This window comes from Castanea sativa, chromosome 3 (assembly GCF_040712315.1).
Source record: "Castanea sativa cultivar Marrone di Chiusa Pesio chromosome 3, ASM4071231v1".
Lineage (NCBI taxonomy): Eukaryota > Viridiplantae > Streptophyta > Magnoliopsida > Fagales > Fagaceae > Castanea > Castanea sativa.
Genome location: NC_134015.1, coordinates 28,515,852 through 28,538,613, shown reverse-complemented (window position 1 = coordinate 28,538,613; position 22,762 = coordinate 28,515,852). Strand labels below are relative to the sequence as shown.

Here is a 22,762-nt window from a genome sequence, read left to right as displayed (position 1 = left end):
AACATATGCATTGAGTTTGTCAGTAGCCAAAAGAAAAAATAATATATATATATATATATATATATATATATATATATATATATATATATATATATTAGTTTGCCGAATATGGTCAAATTAGGCAGAAATGGATGATGTGTGATGTTTGACCAAAAAAATTTGGATGAGTTATCTGGAGGGAATTTTGTAAATTAATATTTTTTTTCAATATGTATCAGTTAAAACTTAAAATGGTGAAAATATAGCCTTTAAAAAAAATGCTGACATGGCTTGAGTCTTTTGGCTGAATATTGCAAAAAATCGAGATTATTTATAATATGGGTACCGTTCAAACTTATTTGGGAAAATGAGGAGAGAAGTGAATTTCGACAATGGTGTTGCCAAAATTCTGAGAAAAAGTAGGAGAGAGAAGAGAAAAATAATGTGACGGAAGTGGGAGAGAGAAAAATAAGTTTCGGTAATGATATTGCCAAAAATAAAATAAAATAAAAATAAAAAAAGCTGAACTTTGGCAATTGAATTGCCGAAATTGAAGGATTAAAAAAAAGAAAAAAAAGAAAAGAAAATTGAACTATGGTAAGAGTAATGCTATGGCCACAAATTATTTTACTATATTTTTACAAACTGTTGTTATGGTCAATTTATTACAGTTCTCATCAAGGCCCACCAATAACATCACTTTTTTATTTACCAATAATCACTTATCACATCAGCAGTTTATGAAAGTTTTTGTAAAAAAATTGTATTTCTAGCATTTTGCTAAAAGTGGAGGATTAAAAAAAAAAAACTCAATTGTGGCAATTGAATTGCCGAAATTGGAGGAAAAAAAAAAAAAAAAAACTACAGCTACACTTTTGGATGTATAAAATAAAATATCTATGCTACCCAATAAACTTATTGTGTGGGCTTTTTTTGCAAATGGTGGGCTGGACCGCCTCCTGCTGCACTTGACCCCAAAGTTTTCTAGATCAGGGAGTTGGGACCGGTCCAATAGCAACCCTCCTTAGTCCGGCTTGTGCGCAAACGATGAGTCTAAGCCCAAGGGAAGACGTTGCAAAGTGGGCTTATTCTTTGTTTCTACCGTAGAAGGAACTTTTCTCCAGTTTCTGCCCCAGGTCTAACTTTTCTGCTGTGCAGTGAAGCTGTCTGCTGCGCGATAAAACTTTCTGCTATGCAATTAAGCTTTCTGATGTGCAATTAAGCTTTCTGATGTGCAATTAAGCTTTCTGTCGTGCAGTTAAGCTTTCTACTGTGCTAATAAGCTGTCTACCGTGCAGTTAAGCTTTCTGATGTGTTAATAAAACTTTCTGTCGTGCAGTTAAACTTTCTGCTATGTTAATAAATTTTTCTGCTGTGCTAATAAAGCTATCTACCGTGCAGTTAAGCTTTCTGCTATGATAATAAGGCTGTCTACCATGCATGACTACTCTTCATTTTCTGCAAAAATACTTTTCTACTTCCTGCACGTAAACAAATCTAAAACCCAAAGAAAATACCAATCAAGCAAGTGTTAGCTTACATGGGTTAGCATATTCTCAAATATATACATACATATATTCATAAATATACTTATACGTATTCACATGTACATCTATAAAATACATTCTGCAGAACATGAGAAACAAGTTATATGTATATATATACTTATGACAGGATAATGGGTCAAAAGTAAAACATGTAATAACAAATTTAAAAAAGAAAGCTTCGGCAGGAAAGGTTTAGATAGTATAATAGCTAACACGGTAAATATAATAAAAAGTTACTACAACAGAATAACTAGTACAACAAGTAAAGATATCACAGCAGGCCAACTGGTGCAGCAGACGTGATAAAAAAGAGCTACCACAGAATAACTAAATACAACAAATATAAGTTATAATAAGAGAAATCAAATATATTTGCAATTAAAACGAAGTATTGAATTTTTCCATAGAATAAGTAAATGATGCGAACCTCAATCGACACGCTTTGAGACCCAACAAAAATATTGGAATACTTGCCCAAGAAAGCTAAAATTCAGATTTTTGATAGAAACCCTGACCCAACGTTTATAATTGAAACGCAAACCAAATGTATAAGTTGACCTTGACCCAATGATTATAAAGAATCACGAACCAAAGGTATAAAGTTTGAACGCCACAAGGAAGAATCCTTGATAAGTTCACAGTTCTTGAAGAACCAAAAGAGAGCAAAGCCTCACCTTTTCTGATTTCTATTCAATAATATTATTGAAAAAAAATCAGAAAAGGTAAGGCTTTGCTCTTCTTTTTGGTTCTTCAAGAACTGTGAACTTATCAGGGATTCTTCCTTGTGGCGTTCAAACTTTATACCTTTGGTTCATGATTCTTTATAATCATTGGGTCAATGTCAACTTATACCTTTGGTTCGCGTTTCAATTATAAACGTTGAGTCAGAGTTTCTATCAAAAATCTGAATTTTAGCTTTCTTGGGCAAGTATTCCAATATTTTTGTTGGGTCTCAAAGCGTGTCGATTGAGGTTCGCATTAGTAAACTAAAAAGGAACCCAAACCCCAACTTGAACAACCATATTATAAGCTCCTGCCATCAAAGTTGTGCATTTTGGAGAATAGGCCTATATGACTACTAGCTATTACTTTTTTGGAGACTTCAAAAAATGGGTTTGCTAAGAGTGAGGGAAAAGATGGTCTATTGATACATGCCCCTATTCTTGTCGCATTTTCTCTCTTCTTTTTATCACTTTCTTTCTTTCTCTTCATTCTTTTTTACTCTTAGTTTCCTTACTACTCTCTTGCCGTAAGTTGTTTTTCTCACTTGGGTCTTTTCCTTTAGGTTCTTCCTCTCTTGCGTCCCCTTCCTATTGGGTCTCCCGTGCTTACTACCTCCTTCTCATGGGTTCCCCCCTTCTCCTTTTATAGTGAGCAAATTCAATGGGATTTCTCCCTTTTACCCCTAGGACTTCACCAATTATTTTTGGTTTGTTGTGGGCATCCATTTAAGACTACCCACTGACCCATTGGTTGCCCCGACCACTGCTATTACTCAATTTGTTTGCTGCACTATTAGTCATTTCATGACAAAATTCCCTTTTGTTTGTTCTTGCTGTGTACCTGTATTTCTAGGTTCAAATGGGTAAGGATTAGGCTGCCTCACTACCTAGCTCTATGGCATGCATCAAATGGTCCCAACTATTTACTACTTCTTTTGTGTAAGATACCATAACAGCAAGGTATACTCCCAAAAGAAGTTATGGCAGGAAACCAAATGTAGACACCCTTTTCCCCCCCACCACCAAACCACACCCTCTGAATCTCCTTGACCGTGGACTCACCTCCCTTGTATTGGCTGGGTACAGGTTGGTGGTGCCCCGGCCCTTCTGTGCTTGCTCTATTATCTTCTATTTTCGTTCCCACACCGTTTCTGCCATAGCAGATTAGCTCTGTTTCGTTTTGTTGAATGTTTTTTGTCTTATTTCTTCATGCGTTCCTGCTGCATATGTCATTTTCTTTGGTTTGACTTTTCTTTCCTTCACGTGATTCCTGCTGCTAACACTTCCTGTTGTTCCTTGTTTCTTTTCATCGTACTTCTTTATATTAGCTTTCACGCCTATCTTCTTTATCCAAAAGGATTTGGGCCTTTGTGGGCCAAATAATGTTAATTGGATCAAAAGGGTCTTGGGCCCAATTTATCTTAATCTGCCACAGTCATTCTGCCAGAAAACTGTATTCTGCGGCAAAGTTGTATTCTGCGGCAGATTTGTATTCTGCGGCAGATCGCTACTTCTTTCATTGGACCTTGCTTTTCATTGGGCTTTCCTACGTATGGGCTTCTGCGTCTTGCAACTTATTGGGCTTTCTTCCTTATAGGCTTTTGGGTATGGATTTGCAAAAATAGGCATCAACACTTATAAAAAAAAAATTATATCTAATAAAACAGTAAAGAACCACAATCTAGCTTTTTTTTTTCTTTCTTTTTTTACTCCTCTAATTTCGGTAATTCAATTGCCACAATTGAGTTTTTTTTTTAATCCTCCACATTTGGCAAAATGCTAGAGATACAAATTTTTTTACAAAAACTTTCATAAACTACTAATGTGATGAGTGATTATTGGTAAATAAAAAAAAATGATGTTATTGGTAGGCCTTGATGAGAATCAGTAAGAAATTGGTCATAACAATAGTTTGTAAAAATATGGTAAAATAGTTTATGGCCATAGCATTACTCTTACCAGAGTTCAGTTTTCTTTTTTTCTTTTTTTAATCCTTCAATTTTGGAAATTCAACTGCCGAAATTCAGCTTATCTATTTTTTTTTCTTTTTGGCAATCTTATTGCCGAAATTCATTTTTCTCTCTCCCACATCCGTCACATCATTTCTCTCTTCTCTCTCCTACTTTTTCTCAGAATTTCGGCAACACCATTGCCAAAATTCGCTTCTCTTCTCATTTTCCCAAATAACTTTGAACAGTACCCATATCACAAATAAACTCATTTTTTTGCAATATTCAATCAAAGGACTCGACATGGCTTTGTGGAGTTGGGCGTCCCCCTTCACTTTTCACAACTTCACATGAAAATTGTGTCTTTTTTTTTTTTTTTAAGAAGGCTAAAATACAAATTGTATCATTTAAGTTCAGTCCTCTAATTTTACTTATGTTCAATTGAATTTTCTAAATTTCAAATTTATTCAAGGACATAGAATTGATTAGGCTACAACTTCACTCAATATTTTTTTATTGGAAATGAATTTGACAAATTCACCATTAGATTACATTTTCTTTTTATATCCTCCATATTTACAAATTCAGAAGATCAAAGATGAATAGCTATATCATCAATCAAATTTTTTTTTTTGAGGTTCATCAATCAAAATTTTAAATTTTAAGTTTTGGTAGTATAAAATTATGCATAAAAAATTATTTTATTGATCGAATAATAAATTACATCCGATTGACATAAAATATGACATGTGTGTAGCCAAAGTTTGACCTTTATTCAATTCGGGTCTTTTGTCCAATTTCGTTAACAATTGCTATTAAGTGTGTAGTTAATTAATAATCAATGGGTATTTGAGTTGTATTTGAAAGAGTTTGAAAGAGTTTCTTTATCGCTAAGAAAGCTGGGTCTGACCAACTTCTCTTAGGCTATAGAATTGTCATCCCTTCTTATAAGGCTTTGGTCCTTAGAGTAACACTGTTACTAGTAGGGTTTGTGGGTTTATTTTTCTTTGGGGTTTTAGGGAAACATTGAGCAATCTCTCTTCCATTCTTTCCTATGGACAGCTTAACAAAACATTAGAGTAATCTCTCTCTGAATGAAAGGGAGACTAAGTTTAGAGAGAAAGGGGTTCAGAGGAGTTCATTGTTGCCGCAAAATTCCTTATGAAATAAGCTCTCAATATGAGGCAATTGTGAGGACTTTCAATCCACTTTGGTGATCTAAGAATGGCTTTAAGGTGAGAAATGCAAGAGACCATGTTATTCTCTTCGTCTTTGATAACAAGGAGGAGGTGGATAAAACCCTACCGAGTGAACCATGGAGTTTCGACAAATATGTTGTCATCCTCCAATGTTATGAAATTGATACCCTGATTCATGACCCAGTGTTTGATAAGGTATCTCTTTGGGTTCAAGTCCATGATATTCTAGTTCGTTACTTAAATCTGGGAGTAGCTGAAGATTTGTGCGATGTGGTGGGGGAAGTGGATTGATGAACTAATAATTCAGAGGTAGAGGGAGGAAGTTTTATCAGAGTATGAGTCAAGGAGGATGTAGCTTTACCTCTTCGCTAGGTCGTGTTTTTGCTATTGAACAAGGTGAGGATGGGTGAGTCTTGTTTAAATTTGAGCGGTTGCCAAATATTTTTTTATTGGTATGGGTGCCTAAACCACTTCGATAAAGATTATGATCTCTGGATAGAAAGTAATGCCACATTGGAGATTGAAGATCAAGAGTATGGAGCTTGGATTCATGCTCCTCCAACCCCTTTTTTTTTTTCAAAAAACTGTAATAGTAGTGTCAAGATTCTATGAGTCTAGGAAAAAGGGAGGCTTGTCCGCCATTACTCCAAGGAGTAAAAAACGAGGTGGGGTGGCAAAGGTAAATCCAGAAAATTCTTCTCCAGAGGTCTAAACCGAGGATAAGGAAATTGTGGATTTTGGGTCAAACATTAATGAAAATTTAATTTCGGATGATTCAAATTTTTTGAATTCAAATTCCTTTTCGGTTGGAAAAATCAAGGGATTTATGGAGATTTTCTAAATAGCAAGATTTCAAAGATTAACCAAGAGTTAAGGAAGTTTGACACTCCAAGAAGTGTTATAATTGACGGATGTGTTAATCAAAATTAGGTTTGTAATCTTGAACCTTTCCACGTTGTATGGACTCTATCCTGAGGTACATGCTGATCTCCTACCCTCATCCATACATTGTCAGCACCCAAATCCATGGAACATGAATTTAGATGCATGACTGACTTGCTAACCTTACCTAGCTCAATAAACATAATTTATTTAAACATAGTTCAATAAAACTCCAAATAAACAATGCTACTGATAAATCTCTTACAATGACTAAAATCCACAATTTATAATAATTTCCAAATATTGTGAAGTCTAAATAGAAAAAAAAAAAAAAACTAATAATCTTTTCAAAACTCCACAAATTGGAAATAATTTCCACTATATAAAACATGAATTACAAAACAAAGATAACTAAAATTCTATGAGTTTTCAAGTAATACTGAAGTCGCCTACAACTTCCACACTCTACCTTGCACCTTACAAAGTGATCTAAGGGTTCTATATTTCCAACTACACATTAATCTAAAAATAGAAATTGATGGGGTGAGCTACACATCTAGTAAGTAATTATATAGAATACACAATGGAATAGAGTCAAGCAAAACACGAGTTTGATTTCACAATTTCACTCAAAATATCCAATATAGTTTTCCAAACATGTAAAGAATCACTTAATACACATATAATCAAATCTTAAAGTCTTTAGAAAACACATACAAATAATTGATCAGAGCACAATGTCACATATACACATCACATATTCTCACATACAATCTTGTGAGCGGATACCAACATCTAACCCCTGCTGGTGAGGGATCAACACATATTCTCATATACAATCTGTGAGCAGATTTACACATATATCTTATCAATTCTAAAAACACTCATTTTGAGTCACATATCACAAAAAAAAAAAAGAGGTTTATACAACATAAAATAATTTTCTCAATGTTAAAAATTATTCTAACAATAAAAGCATATCGAATAATACAGTATCAAATTGAAACATAAATCAAAAGATGCTTGGCTCTCTTAGGGAATGAATAGGAACTAAAGAGTTTATATAAATATTTTAAAAATTCTTGAGTAAGTTTGAAAATCTAATTTGCTAAAAGAAACGTCTTAAATACTGTTTGAAAAACAAGAATATGACTTTGAAATCACTTGGTTTGAAACAAATTTAAAGAACAAGAATTTTTTTAGAAAACTTACTTTGAAACTCACTTATTTTCAAAAAATAGTTTAGTTTAAAAATCATCTTTTAAATGGGATTTGGACATTCAAAACATTATTTAAAATTCAAAATTTCTCTTTAAAACATTATTTTTAAAAAAAGTCAAATTTTCTCTTTCAATGATGTAAAAATGCTTTTTGATAAACTTTTAAAAATGTAAGCTTAAAAAGAATATAACTTTTGAAAATCTTTAACTTCTAAGAACCTAAGAACAAAACTTATGCATATTATGCATAATTGCTTACAACACTTGAATCACTCTGAAAGTCTAGCTAAAACACCCTCCCAATAGTCTCAAAATACTCTTAAATAGGACCTATAATCAATCATGAAAATTACTTAATATCTTCCACAAAATATAAAGCTTATAGAACTATACAAATGGACTCACTACGATTATACTTTGCTGAACTAATAACACTTTTAACACTAAATTAAAGTTTCTCTAACCAATGATGCTCTAACCCATAATATTCCCTTGCATTAATCAAAACTCATATTGCCATGAGGAAGGCAGGAGCCAAAAATGTCATTGACCTAGGATTTAATATAAAACCCCAATGAAAAAGTAAGAGCCATATACCTGAATAGAGATTTGTAATCCATGGCTTGTTCTAGAGACACACAATGGGCAACCTAAGATTTAATTATATAACATTGATGAACACTTGAAGGCCAGCTCCATGAAATAATGTCTTGATCCATGACTTAGTTCATGGATTACACACGGTGGCCCAACTAGAATTATATATATATATATATATATATATATATATATATATATATATATATATATATATATATATATATATATGTTCAAATTTGAAAGAAGGCTTAAGCCAACATCACTGATTTCTTGAAATTCAGTGGCTCAATCTATGATTATATATATATATATATATACATCCTAATGAAAACGAAATTGTCATGCTTTTGTTCATAGATACACAGCGGCAATATCTATCCGTAAAAAATATAAATAGAATTTTAGGACCAAAATCCAACTTCTGAACAATCTAACATCACAACTGATTTCCAAGATAACCTTATAAACTTTTAGTTCTTTGTTTCTAATGGTGAGAAATCATACCTTAAACAATCTGATTGCCTCTTCAATTGTATGTGCTCTAATTCCAAGGAAAACACATCTTAGCCTCTTTGATAAAACCCTGACTATCTCTTCTTCTACCCTGTAGTTTGTATTAGAGATATGGGCTTGGTGGGGTAGCGGACTGCAATTATCAATAAAATAATACCTATGGCCCAATAATTATATTTAAAATAAAACTTAATAATAACTTCAAATAAACATATGTGGGGTATTACATACATGCTCCCTCTAAAGTCCTTTCTGAGATAACAAATAATATCACGTATAGACCAGTGCTGGAGGTGTCAAAAACTTATGCATGGAAAAGAATTCCAAGGACAAAATCTACTATTGAATCATTAATGAGTGTTTTTCCCCTATCTAAATGTATTTATGCTAAATTGAATTGTTGTGAATTACCAAAGAAACATAGGGTGGTTTCTCACAAGAATAAGGAGAATTCTATTTCAATGGTGGCAGCTGCTTTGCAACCCCGCCAAGACCAATGAATCTCTTATGTTAGAACTGTCAGGTTTGAAAACCCATAGACAGCAAGAGCTTGTCAACTTAATCCAGGAACAAGATCCCTTAGAGATGTTTTAGTTGAAACATGGCTGGATAAAGTTAGTCTGGATGGAAATCGGGCAAAATTTAAATTTGGTGGTTTTATTGAAGTCTCAAGAGATGGAAGAGGTGTGGTGTGGCAATGTTTTTGGAAGCAAGATTGTGACTTTGATTTGGATACTTTTTCTCCTAACCATATTGATGTAATAATCAATAAAGGCAAGGAGGACGAGTGACATTTTATAGGTTTTTATGGTGAATTAGATGCCAGTAAACATCTAGTGTCTTGGTCATGTTTACAAAGGCTGAAAGCAAAACATTCTATTCCATGGTTTTGTGTCGGAGATTTGAATGAAATTGCTAGAAGCCATGAGAAATTAGGTGGTAGACTAAGATCGGCTAGACAGATGCAGGATTTTAGAGATGTACTAGATGGATGTGGCTTTCGTGATCTGGGGTATGAAGGAGGTAAGTTTACTTGATGTAATGGGCATTAAGATGGTTTTACAGTTTGGGAAAGGTTAGATAGGGCGATGGCTACAATGGACTGGTTGGCAATGTTCCTAGATACCAAGGTGGTTCTCTTAGAGAGTGGTTTCTTGGACCACAAACCTTTGCTTACCTACCTTACTAGTATTTCGAGAAGTAGACAAAAGCCTTGGCGTTTTGAGCATATGTGGTTAGAGGAGGAAGATTGTAGAGACACAATCAAGCAGCTTAGCTTTATGACCTCGCACGTCAGCCTATGATGCAGGTGGAAGGGAAAATCAATAATTGTTAGTCTAAATTAAAATGGTAGAATAGGGTTGCTATTAGCAATATTACCCACTTTTTTTAATAAAAAAAAAAAAGCAACTCTGTTGGGTTGATGAGGCAACAATGCATGGGGGGCGGGGGAGAGAATGGATTGAGTTTTGAGGCTGAAAAAAGAAATAAATAGGTTACTAATCAAAGAAGAAGATGTGGAAACAACGCTCTTGAGCATTGTGGCTACATGAAGGTGATAGTAACACTCGATATTTCCACAACAGAGCAACGCATAGTTATTGTATAAATAAAACTTTTTGTTTAGAGAATTTCGAAGGAAAGAAGTGCACGGATGAAGCTAGCATTTCGAATATTCTGGTGGGTTTCTATCAAGCACTGTTTACTTCAGCAAATTTGAGACAATTTGAATAGGTTTTGGAGGCTACACTAAAGTCTGTCACAGAAGAGATGAATTTGTATTTGACTGTAGAATTTTGGAGGGTTGAGGTAGAAGAAGCTCTTAGGCAAATGAAACTTTTGAAGGCACTAGGGCTGGATGGAATGCCACCATTATTCTTCCAATAGTTTTGGTCAATTATTGGGGATGATGTGGTACAGTTGTGCTTCACTGCCTCAATACAGGTTCTATCCCTCCTTCCATAGATCATATGTTTATCACTCTTATCCCAAAGGCTAAGAGTCCCACTCAAGTAATTGAATATTGTCGTATTGCACCTTGTAATATCTTGTATAGACTTATTTCCAAAGCTTTAGCAAATAGGCTTAAGAAAATTCTACCATCTATTATTTTTGAATCTCAATGTGTCTTCCAGTCAAATAAGTCCATATAAGATAATATCTTGGTGAGTTTTATGGCTATGAAATTGGATATGAGTAAAGCCTACAATAGAGTTGAATGTAAATTCTTAATGAAAACTATGGAGAAGATGGATTTTTGTGATAAATAGGTGGCCTTAAAACTTGAATGTGTTATCACGGTGTCCAACTCTATTTTGGTGAATGGTGAACCTAAGGGAAACATCAAACCTTCAAGGGGTATTAGATAAGGGGAGGGGATCTACTATCATATTATCTGTTTATACTTTGTTCCAAAGGGATATACAGGATGTTGCAAAGGCAGCTAGGGAAGATTCAATCATAGGCTTTTCTTTATGCAAATTTGGTCCCGAAGTTTCTCATTTAATTTTTGCCAATGACAGCTTGTTGTTTTGTAGGGCAAATATGTCTGATTTAAATGTCATTCAGAATGTATTAGCTTTGTATGAACAGGCATCAGGACAACAAATAAATAAAGACAAGACCAATATCTTCTTTAGTAAAGTAATAGAGGAAGAAAGAAAATCTAAGATCATTGATTTTTTAGGGATGAAGATGTTAAAGAATATATGAAATACCTCGGTTTACCTACTGTAGTAGGGAGAAACAAAAAGGCCAGCCTTAATTATATTAAGTAGCGAGTTTGGAGCAAACTCCAAGGGTGGAAGGAGAAGTTATTATCCAAAGCAGGGAAAGAGTTCTTACTCAAAGCGGTGGTTCAAACTATTCCAACTACTATGAGTTGTTTCAAATTACCCATTGGCCTATGCTACAAGATTGAATCCCAAATCAGAAAATTCTTTAGGGATCAATGAGAGCAACAAAAAATACATTGGAAAAAATGGGAGGTTCTTTTTAAGTCAAAGAATATGGGAGGATTGGGTTTTAAAGATCTTGTGAAATTTAACGAAGTGATGTTGGCTAGACAAAGCTAAGTATTTTCCTAGAGGGACTATTTTTGACGTTAAGGCTTCCTCGGGATCCTATGCTTGGCGAAGTATATTGAAAGCTAAGAAGGTCATTGATGTCGGATTGGTGTGGAGAGTGGGGAATGGGAACAATATACAGATTTACAATGATAAGTGGATACCTATTACTAACTCTGCAAAAATAATTTCACCTTGGGTGGTTGTTCTGGAGGATGCAGTGGTGGTGAATTTGTTAGATCAGGATTGGAGAGGTTGGAATAGCAATTTAATTGACCAGCATTTCTTGCCTTTCAAAACCCAACGTATAAAGGTAATACCAATCTGTGTTACTGAGCAGGTGGCTCAGATTAAGTGGACTAGAATGAAGAATGACGAATACTTTGTTAAGACAGGATATCAGCTCTTGTGTGAAGATGCTTAGAGGTCCAAAGCTTCAAACTTGGATAGCTTAAGTAAAAAAGTTTTTTGGTCTCGAATTTGGAAATTGAGAGTGCCCAATAAAATTAAAAACTTTTTTATGGCGAGCTTGTTCAAAGGCACTACCAACCATGGTAAATCTCAAAAAACGGGAAGTCCTTGAGAATGTGAGTTGTAGCTCGTGTTCATCAGCTCAAGTTTCATGCCATTTGGGATAGCTTAGTGCTCAATCAAGTTTGGGATCCAGCATTTAATTGGGTTCTCAAAGATTTTCCACATAGCTGTTTAGTTCTTGATCTGGTACAAGTGGTTGGGCAACACCCGGGGAAGTTGGAACTTTTTTCTTTAGTAGCTTGGTTTGTTTGGTCTTGCAGGAACAAGATCAGACTTAAGGAACCAAGTCTTCCCTTGGGAAGGATCCTTGAGTTAGCAAACATGTACATCTTTGATTTTCAACAAAACTCTCCAACACCGAATGTTAAAAAATCACTAGCGACTGTCAAGTGGAAACCTTCAGCCGTTGGCAATTTCAAAACAAACTATGACAGGGTGATATTTGAAGATACTAGGGAAGCTCAAGCTGGGATTGGGGTAATAGTTCGGAATGAAAATGGTGAAATTCTAGTAGCTTTATGAGAAAAAATTTCCCTACTCCCATCTATTGTAGCATTAGAAAGCCCTAGCAACACGAAGGGCTGTTCAGTTCATTGTTGAACTAGGAATGGCCCAATCGGTTTTTGAAGGAGATTCAGAGGTGGTTTACAACGCTATCATAGCAAGGGACTCTTCATTGTTGGCCATTGGTCATTTTGTTAAAGACATCATGTCTATTACAAATACTCTGAGAACTCATTCTTTCTCTCACACCAGGATTCAATTGGGTAACTCTGTAGCCCATACTTTACTAGGTTGTCTTTTCCATTGTTAGACTAGAGTCTGTTCCGCCAAATATTTCTCGTTTTGTTAGTTGTGATGTTCCTATTTCTTGAATAATATTGCTCGGTCTTTTTCCTAAAAAATAAATAAAAATAAAGTGTAGTTAATTAACGAAAAAGTTTTTTTGAAAAAAAAAAACTTATATAAAAAACCTATAAAATATTTTTATTAATTTTTTAGATTTTTTCTCATGTGAGAATTTTTTTTTAATGACAATTTTTTAAACAAAATTAGATGGAAGTTTTTTATTTTTCTTTTTGCGAAAAAATTAGATGGAAGACTTGAATTGAATAAATTGGATGGAGACATGATAAAGTTTTTTCTCCCCGAAACAGGAAAATTACTAAGGGTCCGTTTGGATAGAACTTATTGCTGAAAACTGAAAACTGAAAACACTGTAGCAAAATAATTTTAAAATGTGTGAATAGTACCGCGGGACCTATTTTTAATGAAAAAATTGCTGAAAAGTGAAATTTGTAGGTCCGTAAACAGTACACAAATGCACTGTTCACAGAAGATTGGGTCAACAACTGCGGCTGGGAAAAAAAAAAAAAAAAAACTGAAAACGCAGACACAACTTCAGAGGAATCCAAACGCCCTCTAAGAACAAAACATATTTTGACAGTTTTTCTTACTCCAAACTCCAAAGTCCCAACATAAACAAAACCAATTGGCTCAATTTTTTCTCAAAAAAAAAAAAAGGCTCAATCGGGTTCGGACTTATGGCCCATTTTCAAGTTTTCCTCATAACCGAAACAAATGTAAGTGAGTGAGAGTAATTAAAAACTTTTGAGGTTTGATGGACTGTAAAATGTAATGTAATGTAGAATGCGTTTGGATAGGAGGCTGCGTCCACGTCTGGGCAGTTTTTTTTTTTTTTTTTTTTTTTTCCACGAGCATGTGTCACTGTTCATTGGCCATGAACAACATGATTTTGCAACGAACAAGATTTTTTTGGGATTTAACAGTAATTTTTACACATTAAAAAATTATTTTTGTACAGTATTTTCAGTTTTCAGTTTTCAGTTTTCAGCAATAAGTTCTATCCAAACGGACTCGTAACTTGCCGTATTTTGAATCTGATAGCTCAAAAACCCAAGCCTAAAACCTCAACGCACTTTTTTGCTCATAAAAAAAACTCAACGCACTATACTTTAGTTGCTCATAAACCCTAACCTAAACCACCACCATTTCCAGTTTTCCTTCAAAACCCAAAACCCAAAAAGAGAAAAAACAAAAAGCTATGAACACCCATTGTTTTGGTACATCCAAAACCCAAAACAATGAATCTCATTGAAGGTGTTATTGGTTTTCTCCTATCAAAGATGCCACTCTTTCTGCGCACTCTCTTCCACGTTGGTCGCAGAGCCTCTCACCGAGTAAGCCCTTTCACTGTTTCATCATCTCATGGTTCTCTCACTGTTTGCCCTTGGATTTGGTTCACCACTTTTCTTTGCATAATCAGATACCCTTTTGCCTCAAAATCAAACCCCAGCTATTTTTTTGATGACATAAATAAAGAATTAGTTCGTACTATTATTCAACAAGAGCAGTGGGATGATAATAATAGGATTCTTAAATTGTTTGATTCAGCTTTGGCGCCCATTTGGGTGTCTAAGGTTTTGGTGGAATTGAAGGGGGATCCTAAGTTAGCTTATAGCTTCTTCAAATGGGCTGGAACCCGAATTGGGTTTCGCCACACCACGGAGTCGTATTGTGTCTTGATTCATATATTGTTTTATAAAAGAATGTACTTTGATGCACATGAGATTGTGAGAGAGTTGGTTTTGTTGAGGTGGGTTTTGCCCGGTTGTGATGTTTTTGATGTGTTGTGGTCGACGAGGAATGTTTGTGTTCCGGGGTTCGGAGTGTTTGATGCTTTGTTTAGTGTTTTAGTTGAGGTGGGAATGCTTGAGGAAGCGAGTGAGTGTTTTTTAAGGATGAGGAACTATAGGGTTTTGCCGAAAACACGGTCTTGTAATGCACTTTTGCATGGGCTTTCAAAGTCAGGCAAGGGGGAATTGTCAAGGAAGTTTTTTAAGGAAATGATTGGGGCTGGGATTAAGCCTTCAATTTTCACATATAATATAATGATAGATTATATGTGCAAAGAAGGAGATTTGGGGGCAGCTAGAAGCTTGTTTCAACAAATGAAACAGATGGGCCTTGAGCCGGATAGTGTCACATATAATTCTCTTATTGATGGGCATGGAAAAGTTGGGTTGTTAGATGAATCGGTTTGTATATTTGAAGAAATGAAGGATGTGGGTTGTGAACCTGATGTAATAACATACAATGCTCTAATTAATAGTTTTTGTAAATTTGATAGAATGCCTCAGGCTTTTGAGTTTCTTCGTGAGATGAAGATCAACGGATTGAAACCGAATGTCGTAACCTATAGCACGTTAATAGATGCTTTTTGTAAGGAAGGGATGATGCAAGAGGCAATTAAATTTTTTGTGGACATGAGACGAGTTGGTCTTTTGCCCAATGAATTTACTTACACTTCTCTGATTGATGCAAATTGTAAATTACATAATCTAAATGATGCATTGAAGCTGGCTAATGAGATGTTGCAGGCAGGAGTTATCTTGAACATTATCACCTACACAGCTTTACTGGATGGACTTTGTGAAGATGGGAGGATAAACGAAGCAGAAGAAGTTTTTAGGGCAATGCTGAAGGCTGGAGTAATTCCTAACCAGAAAACTTATACTGCCCTTTTTCATGGGTATATTAAGGCTCAGAAAATGGAGAGTGCCATGCAAATTTTAAAAGAAATGAAGGAGAAAAGCATCAAGCCCGATATCCTGCTGTATGGGACAATTATTTGGTGTCTGTGCAGCCAAAATAAGCTTGAAGAATGTGAGCTTGTGATAGGTGAAATGAAGGGCTTTGGTGTAAGTACAAATCATTTTATATGCACAACACTTATGGATGCCTATTTCAAGGCAGGAAAAACCACAGAGGCACTCAATCTGCTACAAGAAATGCAAGACTTAAATATTGAGATCAATGTTGTTACTTATTGTGCACTAATTGATGGTTTGTGCAAAAAGGGTATGGTTGAAGAGGCACTTAAGTATTTTGGCAACATGACTGACATTGGTATTCAGCCTAATGTTGCAGTTTATACAGCTCTAATTGATGGTCTTTGTAAAAATAATAGCATCCAAGCAGCCAAGAAGCTGTTTGATGACATGTTGGACAAGGGTATGATTCCTGATAAAAATGTTTACACCGCTTTAATTGATGGGAACTTAAAGCATGGCAATGTCCAGGACGCTTTGAGTTTGCGAGACAGAATGATTGATTTGGGTCTGGAGTTTGATCTGCCTGCCTATACTTCCTTGATTTGGGGATTTTCCCAATGTGGTCAGGTGCAACAAGCAAGAAAGTTTCTTGATGAGATGATAGGGAAGGGTATCATTCCTGATGAGATTCTGTGTATATGTCTATTGCGGAAGTATTATGAGCTAGGGAATATGGATGAAGCTATTGATTTGCAAAATGAAATGGTGAATAGGGGTCTACTTACTGGCAGTTGTGATCTTGAGGTTCCTAATTTACGAACTTGAGAGAGAACAATTTTGGTAATCCTTAGTTTGGGGCTCCATTGAATATTTGAATCAGAACCCCATGATGGTTTTACCTTTTCCTAAGTGGAAGTACAAGGACCCAAGAATACAAAGTTCCTCACCGGTTTCTGACTAGATGGCATGATGTTGCAAAATTGTGGGTTCTTGATGAAATAGGCTGTTCCTGATACTTGTTGTTTATCATATTCACAGTTCTTTCTGGTCTTGCCATGCAAATTCTGCTACAGAATGGGGTTTTGGTTTAAAGTTCTCAAGTGACCATCATCAGAGAAATCAACCTTTAATTTTCTGTCAAGGTGAGTGATTAGCTTGTTCCCATCATTACAGGGTAAAAAAAACAAGGAAAAAAGAAAAGAAAGAAAGGAGTAATTAGAAGCATATGATACAACTATAAATTATAGTCAGCATGAGTTTATAAATACAGATCAACCAAATTTAGTAGCCATAAATCCTTCCTGCATTTTTTTAAACCTTAGAAGAGAATATCTCCTGGACTTACTACTTATAAAAAAATAAAATTTCCTGGACTTACTTTCACAGAATATGTGGCAGCTGGGTGGTTCCTGTGCCAGAAGGATGTTATGTCTGGGCTCAACTAAGTAATTTGTGTGGAATCAATCAAGTGAAAGCATTTGTATGTATCCAAGAAACAAGTTCAGTTGAATTAGATGTTGCTTTGATTGCTAGGAGAAGCAAGGTACATCACTGCTCCACTGAAATCCTACCACATTTTATGCTATTCACGCTGTTGTTTATCTACAATGATCAATGAGCAATTTTATCATATATACTGTAGCATCTACCTCAAGAAGCTATTCTGTATAGAAAACAAATTTGATCAAATTTCTATCTCATTTGCCTTTATCCAGATCATGATTTTGTTCTGTTCATTTATTTGAAATCTGTTGTAACTTGAAGGATGGCTTTTTTGGCTGCTTAAGGTCATCTTGACAGCTCTTGTTAAAATTATTGACATTTATTACTTCTTTTTTTATATCATCTTAAAAAGTGCTATTCAGGGCATTGCCTTTTTTTTTTTTGTTGGGTGGAGTGGGTGGGGGGAAGGGATAATCTGGGTGTCACCCATCTTCCAGGATACTTCTTATTCTTAATGAACATGCAGATGTAAAAATTTTATGTACTGTTGGTTAGCGCAGTAAAAGTACTAGTTTTACTTTTAAAAGCAAAAGCAAAAATTTTAAGGGGAAGGTTTGGGATCCAACAAAAACCACAACAATGCAGTATGAAAATAAGGACAGGCAACCTAAGAGTTGGCATCTAGGCTTGTTTGGAGGTAGCATCAAGCAAGATATGAAAATCTTTAGGAGTTAGCATGTAGGGTTGGTTGGGATTAGAACCATACAATTGGAAAAGTTACAGGGGAAATTTATTCAATCGATTGAACTGTTAACTGACACCATAGAGTACAATATTATACTTAACTAGACCACTAAACCTAATTCTAGCTGATTTGGGAAACCCTAATTCCAATTGACTTGGAAAATCTCAATTATTGAATTACAAAAATAATCTTGACTCTAGGAAATTAATAAAATACTAATAACCTGCTAAACTTCCAAGACCTAAAATAAAATACAATTGACCAATGCAAAAACGAATTTATTTTAACTAAATCAAAATTAATATTTTTAGTGCCTCCAGCATCATACATCCTTAACTAGAGAAAGCTTGACCTCAAGTTTTGAAGTGTTGAAGGATAAGAATTTAAAATTCTTCTTGAATCACCTTTGGTAGCATTGAGAACAAAGAAGTATTGTATTCCACCTCATCATTAAATTCATCTGGAATTAGAAAATTAATTCACGGAATCAGTGTTGCAAATGTTACAAGTCTGTTAGCCAATACTTTTGCTAGTATTTTATACAAGCTGCCCAATAAACTAATGGTCCTGAAATCTTTCGAGGTTCGTGCCCCAACCTCTTGTGGTATCAAGGAAATAAATGAAGCATTAAGAGACTTCCCAAAATTACAATAAGAAAATGCCTCATTAAAAAATGCCAAAACATCTTCCTCTACAATATTCCAACACTGTTGGAAAAAAGCCATGGTAAACTCACCAGGCCTTGGTGCCTTATTACCTCCAAAAAAATCCTCTCTATCAAACTCCCTTTCCGACCACCCTCTATCAGTTTCATCAATAGAAGGAAAATGCAAACCATCCAAACATGGCATCCACTCAGCATTTTTATACAATGATTCATAAAACAGTACTATAGCAGCCCGGATATCTTCCTCCTTCGTCACATTCACTCCATCCACCTCTAACTCACCAATTATATTGTTCTCCTATGAGAGTTTGCTATCCTATTAAAAAATCTATTGTTATTGACCCTTGTACACTCCCTGTGTACTAGGGTGATCCTTTTTTGATATCAATAAAACTTATTACTTATCAAAAAATCTATTGTTATTGTCCCCTTCTTGCAACCACAATACATGGGATTTCTGATGCCAAGAGACCTCATCCATTTGTGCAGCATGACCCAACAGAGCTCTTAAGTTTTCGCTTTGTATCCTCTCTTTAGCTGATATCCATCTACTCCTTCCTATTTAGTCTTGTAATTTTGTCCAAGAGGTTCCTCTTTTTTATCCCCGCATCTCTAAATTCCATTTTGTTGCACTCCTTCATATCCTCCTTAAGACCTTTTAACTTACTTGCATTGATAAAGCTAGGTCTTCCTTCAAATATATATCCTTCCTGCCAAACTGTCACTCTCTCCTTGAACCCATCCTGCTTAAGTCACAGATTCTCAAATTTGAAGGGAACCAACCATCTTGATAACTCAACTATCTCTAACCATTTTTGGAAATATTCTTCCCATTCCATTTTTACTGAGAATCTATCTAATCTAGACATAGACTGTGGAGCATGGGCATTTGACCAAGTGAAATAACCTCCTTCCAATGGTAAATCCACTGATTCAAATCCCTAATGAAATCTGAAAACTTGATTATTGCATGAGATATCTAATCACAATGTAACCTCTCACTTGGGAATCGTACCACATTAAAATCTTATGCCACACACCACACCGTATTCCAGCTCTCAAACACCTGTTAGTTCTGTTTACAACCCATTCCTCAAATGATTTTCATTCAGGCCATAAACTCCCAAAAAAATCCACTGAAATCCATCCTTTACATTCTTGAACAAACAGGAAACTGAATAGTGAGTAAACCCCTACCTGAAAATATACCCTTCTCTACCAATCTTTTATCCCAAAGTATCACCACAACTTCTGCTGTTCTTGCCACATCTAACGTCACCCAATCTACAAACGGTATCCTTAAACTCCTAACCAACCATATCCATTACAATTGACTTCTAATAATAAATAGAACTAAATTGAAAATAAATATTTTTTTCACTTACCACATCAGTTTGGTTAAGCAAATAAAGAAACTTTTTAAGAATAAAAAGAAAATAAAACATCTTTTCTTGTTTTCTTAAAGGGAAAAATGTGCTTGATATTTTTGTTTGTAAAAGTATGCTTATAGCGCAAAGCACCAAGGGCTAATTGCTTTTTAGACCGAAAGCAAAGTGCATTTTTGGCACACTTTTTTAGTTGGTGTAAACATAAACGCGCTTTTTTGCACCTTTTTTTTTCCTTGGAAAAGATAATTGGCTTATTTCTCTTTATGCTATTGATGTGATCCCTCGATTAGTTATACAAATCCCAATTTTATGATGATACACTATACATTAGCCTACCCCTCGTTATAAATTCTAGAAGAAGGGGGGGGGGGTGTTGGAATCAAAGGGACCACATGGTTCAATTTTTAAGAAAGATACAGATGATAGAAATGATTGGTTGATTTGAATACTAGAAGAAGAAGAAGAACCCAATGAATGTGCTGAAGATGTTCTTGTATTTGATGATGATTACTTGATATGGGGTAATGTTATTAGAGTTGCTGGAGTTGAAGAAGAAATATTCAACATGTGGTCAAGAGGGGGCTCACTAGAGGGGCATATAAATGAAGTAGATGATGTGAGTTACAAATTTTGTGATGACAATGATATTGGTTTTATGCTTAGTGAAGATGATTGCATTGCTTACGTTAAGCATAGAAGTCACTCTTAACATTCTAATGTGTTTTTGGTCTTTGCCTTTTGGGTATATTTTGATTCTACCAGGTACTTCATTTTGATCATAAATATCATGATGCACAAGAGAATATATAAAATGTTTTATCTAAATTTTATATGATTACTTGATAACTTGATTGTCATATTCTCTGTTAACATTTGGTTTCTAATTCACCTCATTTTAAAATAAAAAAAATTGTGCACTTTACTTAAATCAGGGGCATGCTTGCGCTTTGCACCTAGGTTCCAAGAGGCATTTGTGTTTACGTGTGCCTTGTTATTCACTCAAACAAAGACTTCGAGGCTCTAGGGAAGATCAATGTTAAGTCTGGCAATACCTCTGGCAGTAATGTGGCAATTTTTCTCATAGAAAATCTGGAAAGCTGCAAGTGCAGGCTGGTCCGTAACTCCCTTGCTCATGCACACAAACACAAACAGGTGAGGTAGTTGACATACCCATTTGGGTATTTCCTTGGTTTACTCACAAAGTAATGGGATGATTCTTGGCCCTGTTTGCAGTGTTTGTTTTCTTTTACTCTGACTTTGGTATTGGACCTGCATAATATGCCATTGTAGGTGCTTTTCCTTAAAAATCCAAATGTTGGCATTATTGTTTTTATGCTTTGCTCTTTTCATCCTTCTTTGGGTTAAAGAGTTAGGGTTTTATTTAAAGGATTTCCACCTGTGATTTCTCCATAAAAATATTTTCATGTGTGTGTGTGTGGGTGTGTTATTTTATTTTGGCTTTTATGGGGTTTCCTGAAGGGTATTACTAGAAACTTGTATTTACCACAGTACCTTTGAAGAGTTTTCATAAGTAACCTTGCTTTGGCATTATTATTTATTTATTCAGGTAAACAAAAATAAAACTATAATTTATGTATTGTTACTAAAGAAAAGGTAAATTAGGATAAACCTATGTCGAAGATTGGAGGAATGTCGCAAACCTCCTCCTTATTTCAGAAATGCCACTTAGCCTCCTGAGGTTATTAATTTTATTTTATTTTTCTTGATTCCTTATTATATAACCAGTCCGGTTACTAAATACTATATGAGGTTATTTTGGATTATTTTATTTTATTTTATTTTTTATATTGATAATTCAATTGTTACAAGAAGTGGGGGAGGGGATATTCAAACTTGGTTCTCCTTATAAAAGAGACAAAGTAATGCCACTGAGCTACAAAACCTCAGTTTTTCTTGTGGGGGGGTGTGGAGTATCATTTATGAAATAAGAGGTTTTTGACATTTTCAAAACCTCTTCTTCTTTTTTTCTTTTTTCTTTTTTCCTTTCCTTTTGGGAGTGGGGAACTGGGGGGGAGCATTGTTTTCGAAAATAGGAGGTTTTTGCGTTATATTTAATTAGATTTTTGCATTTGCTGTTTGATTTAATGTTAGAAAATGCTTTTGTTATATTAGCTTAGGCTTTTGTTCCATACTTTGGTAAAGTGTAAATCAACATCATAATACTTTAATTTTGTCATACTGCAGAACATTTGTGCTGTGTTTGAGCACCTGATTTGTTTCATAGATGAGCAATGCCCGATGGCCTTGATCTAGCTGTCCACTTGCATGACCAGTAAGGTTCAAGCATCTACAGAAAAAGCATGTTATTTAGTTTGTGAAACTGTGCCACTTTGGCAACAATGAGCTCTAACATAACAAATCAGCACTCTAGCAAGTTATAAACAAAAGATATGTGCATCAAGCTATAATGGTTGGCCTTTTTGTCAAATACTTAAAATAAAGAAATGATTGGAGAAGCTCATATGTATAAGCGCCAAGCTCACCTCAAAAAGGATTTTGTTTATGTTACATGTTTTTTTGAATTTTAATTGGCATAATGCCTTTTTTTAATATATTTTTATAATGTATGCCAATCTTACAAATTGTGACCCACTGTTAAATAATATTTTGATACCTTTTTGTAGTTACTAGCAAAAAGATGTTGATTTTTTGTAATGTCAAATGCACTTTCCTTTTGGTGCTAATCATGGAAAAATGATCTCATTGTGAAGAA

General features: G+C 34.8%; 1 protein-coding gene across 3 annotated transcripts; it reads left to right on the top strand.

Moving 5' to 3' along the window:
- The first annotated feature begins 14,134 nt into the window (after positions 1-14,134).
- LOC142627340 (uncharacterized) lies at positions 14,135-22,762 on the top strand. 3 transcript variants are annotated; one of them, XM_075801185.1, is made up of 4 exons: positions 14,135-16,927; positions 17,184-17,328; positions 20,986-21,180; positions 22,234-22,762. In XM_075801185.1, the coding sequence occupies exon 1, from the start codon at positions 14,316-14,318 to the stop codon at positions 16,608-16,610; it is 2,295 nt and encodes a 764-aa protein (XP_075657300.1). In that variant the 5' UTR covers positions 14,135-14,315; the 3' UTR covers positions 16,611-16,927; positions 17,184-17,328; positions 20,986-21,180; positions 22,234-22,762. The 3 variants fall into 3 exon arrangements, with proteins under 3 accessions (XP_075657300.1, XP_075657298.1, XP_075657299.1); XM_075801183.1 differs by having other exon boundaries at positions 17,172-17,328; XM_075801184.1 differs by having other exon boundaries at positions 17,172-17,328; positions 20,961-21,180.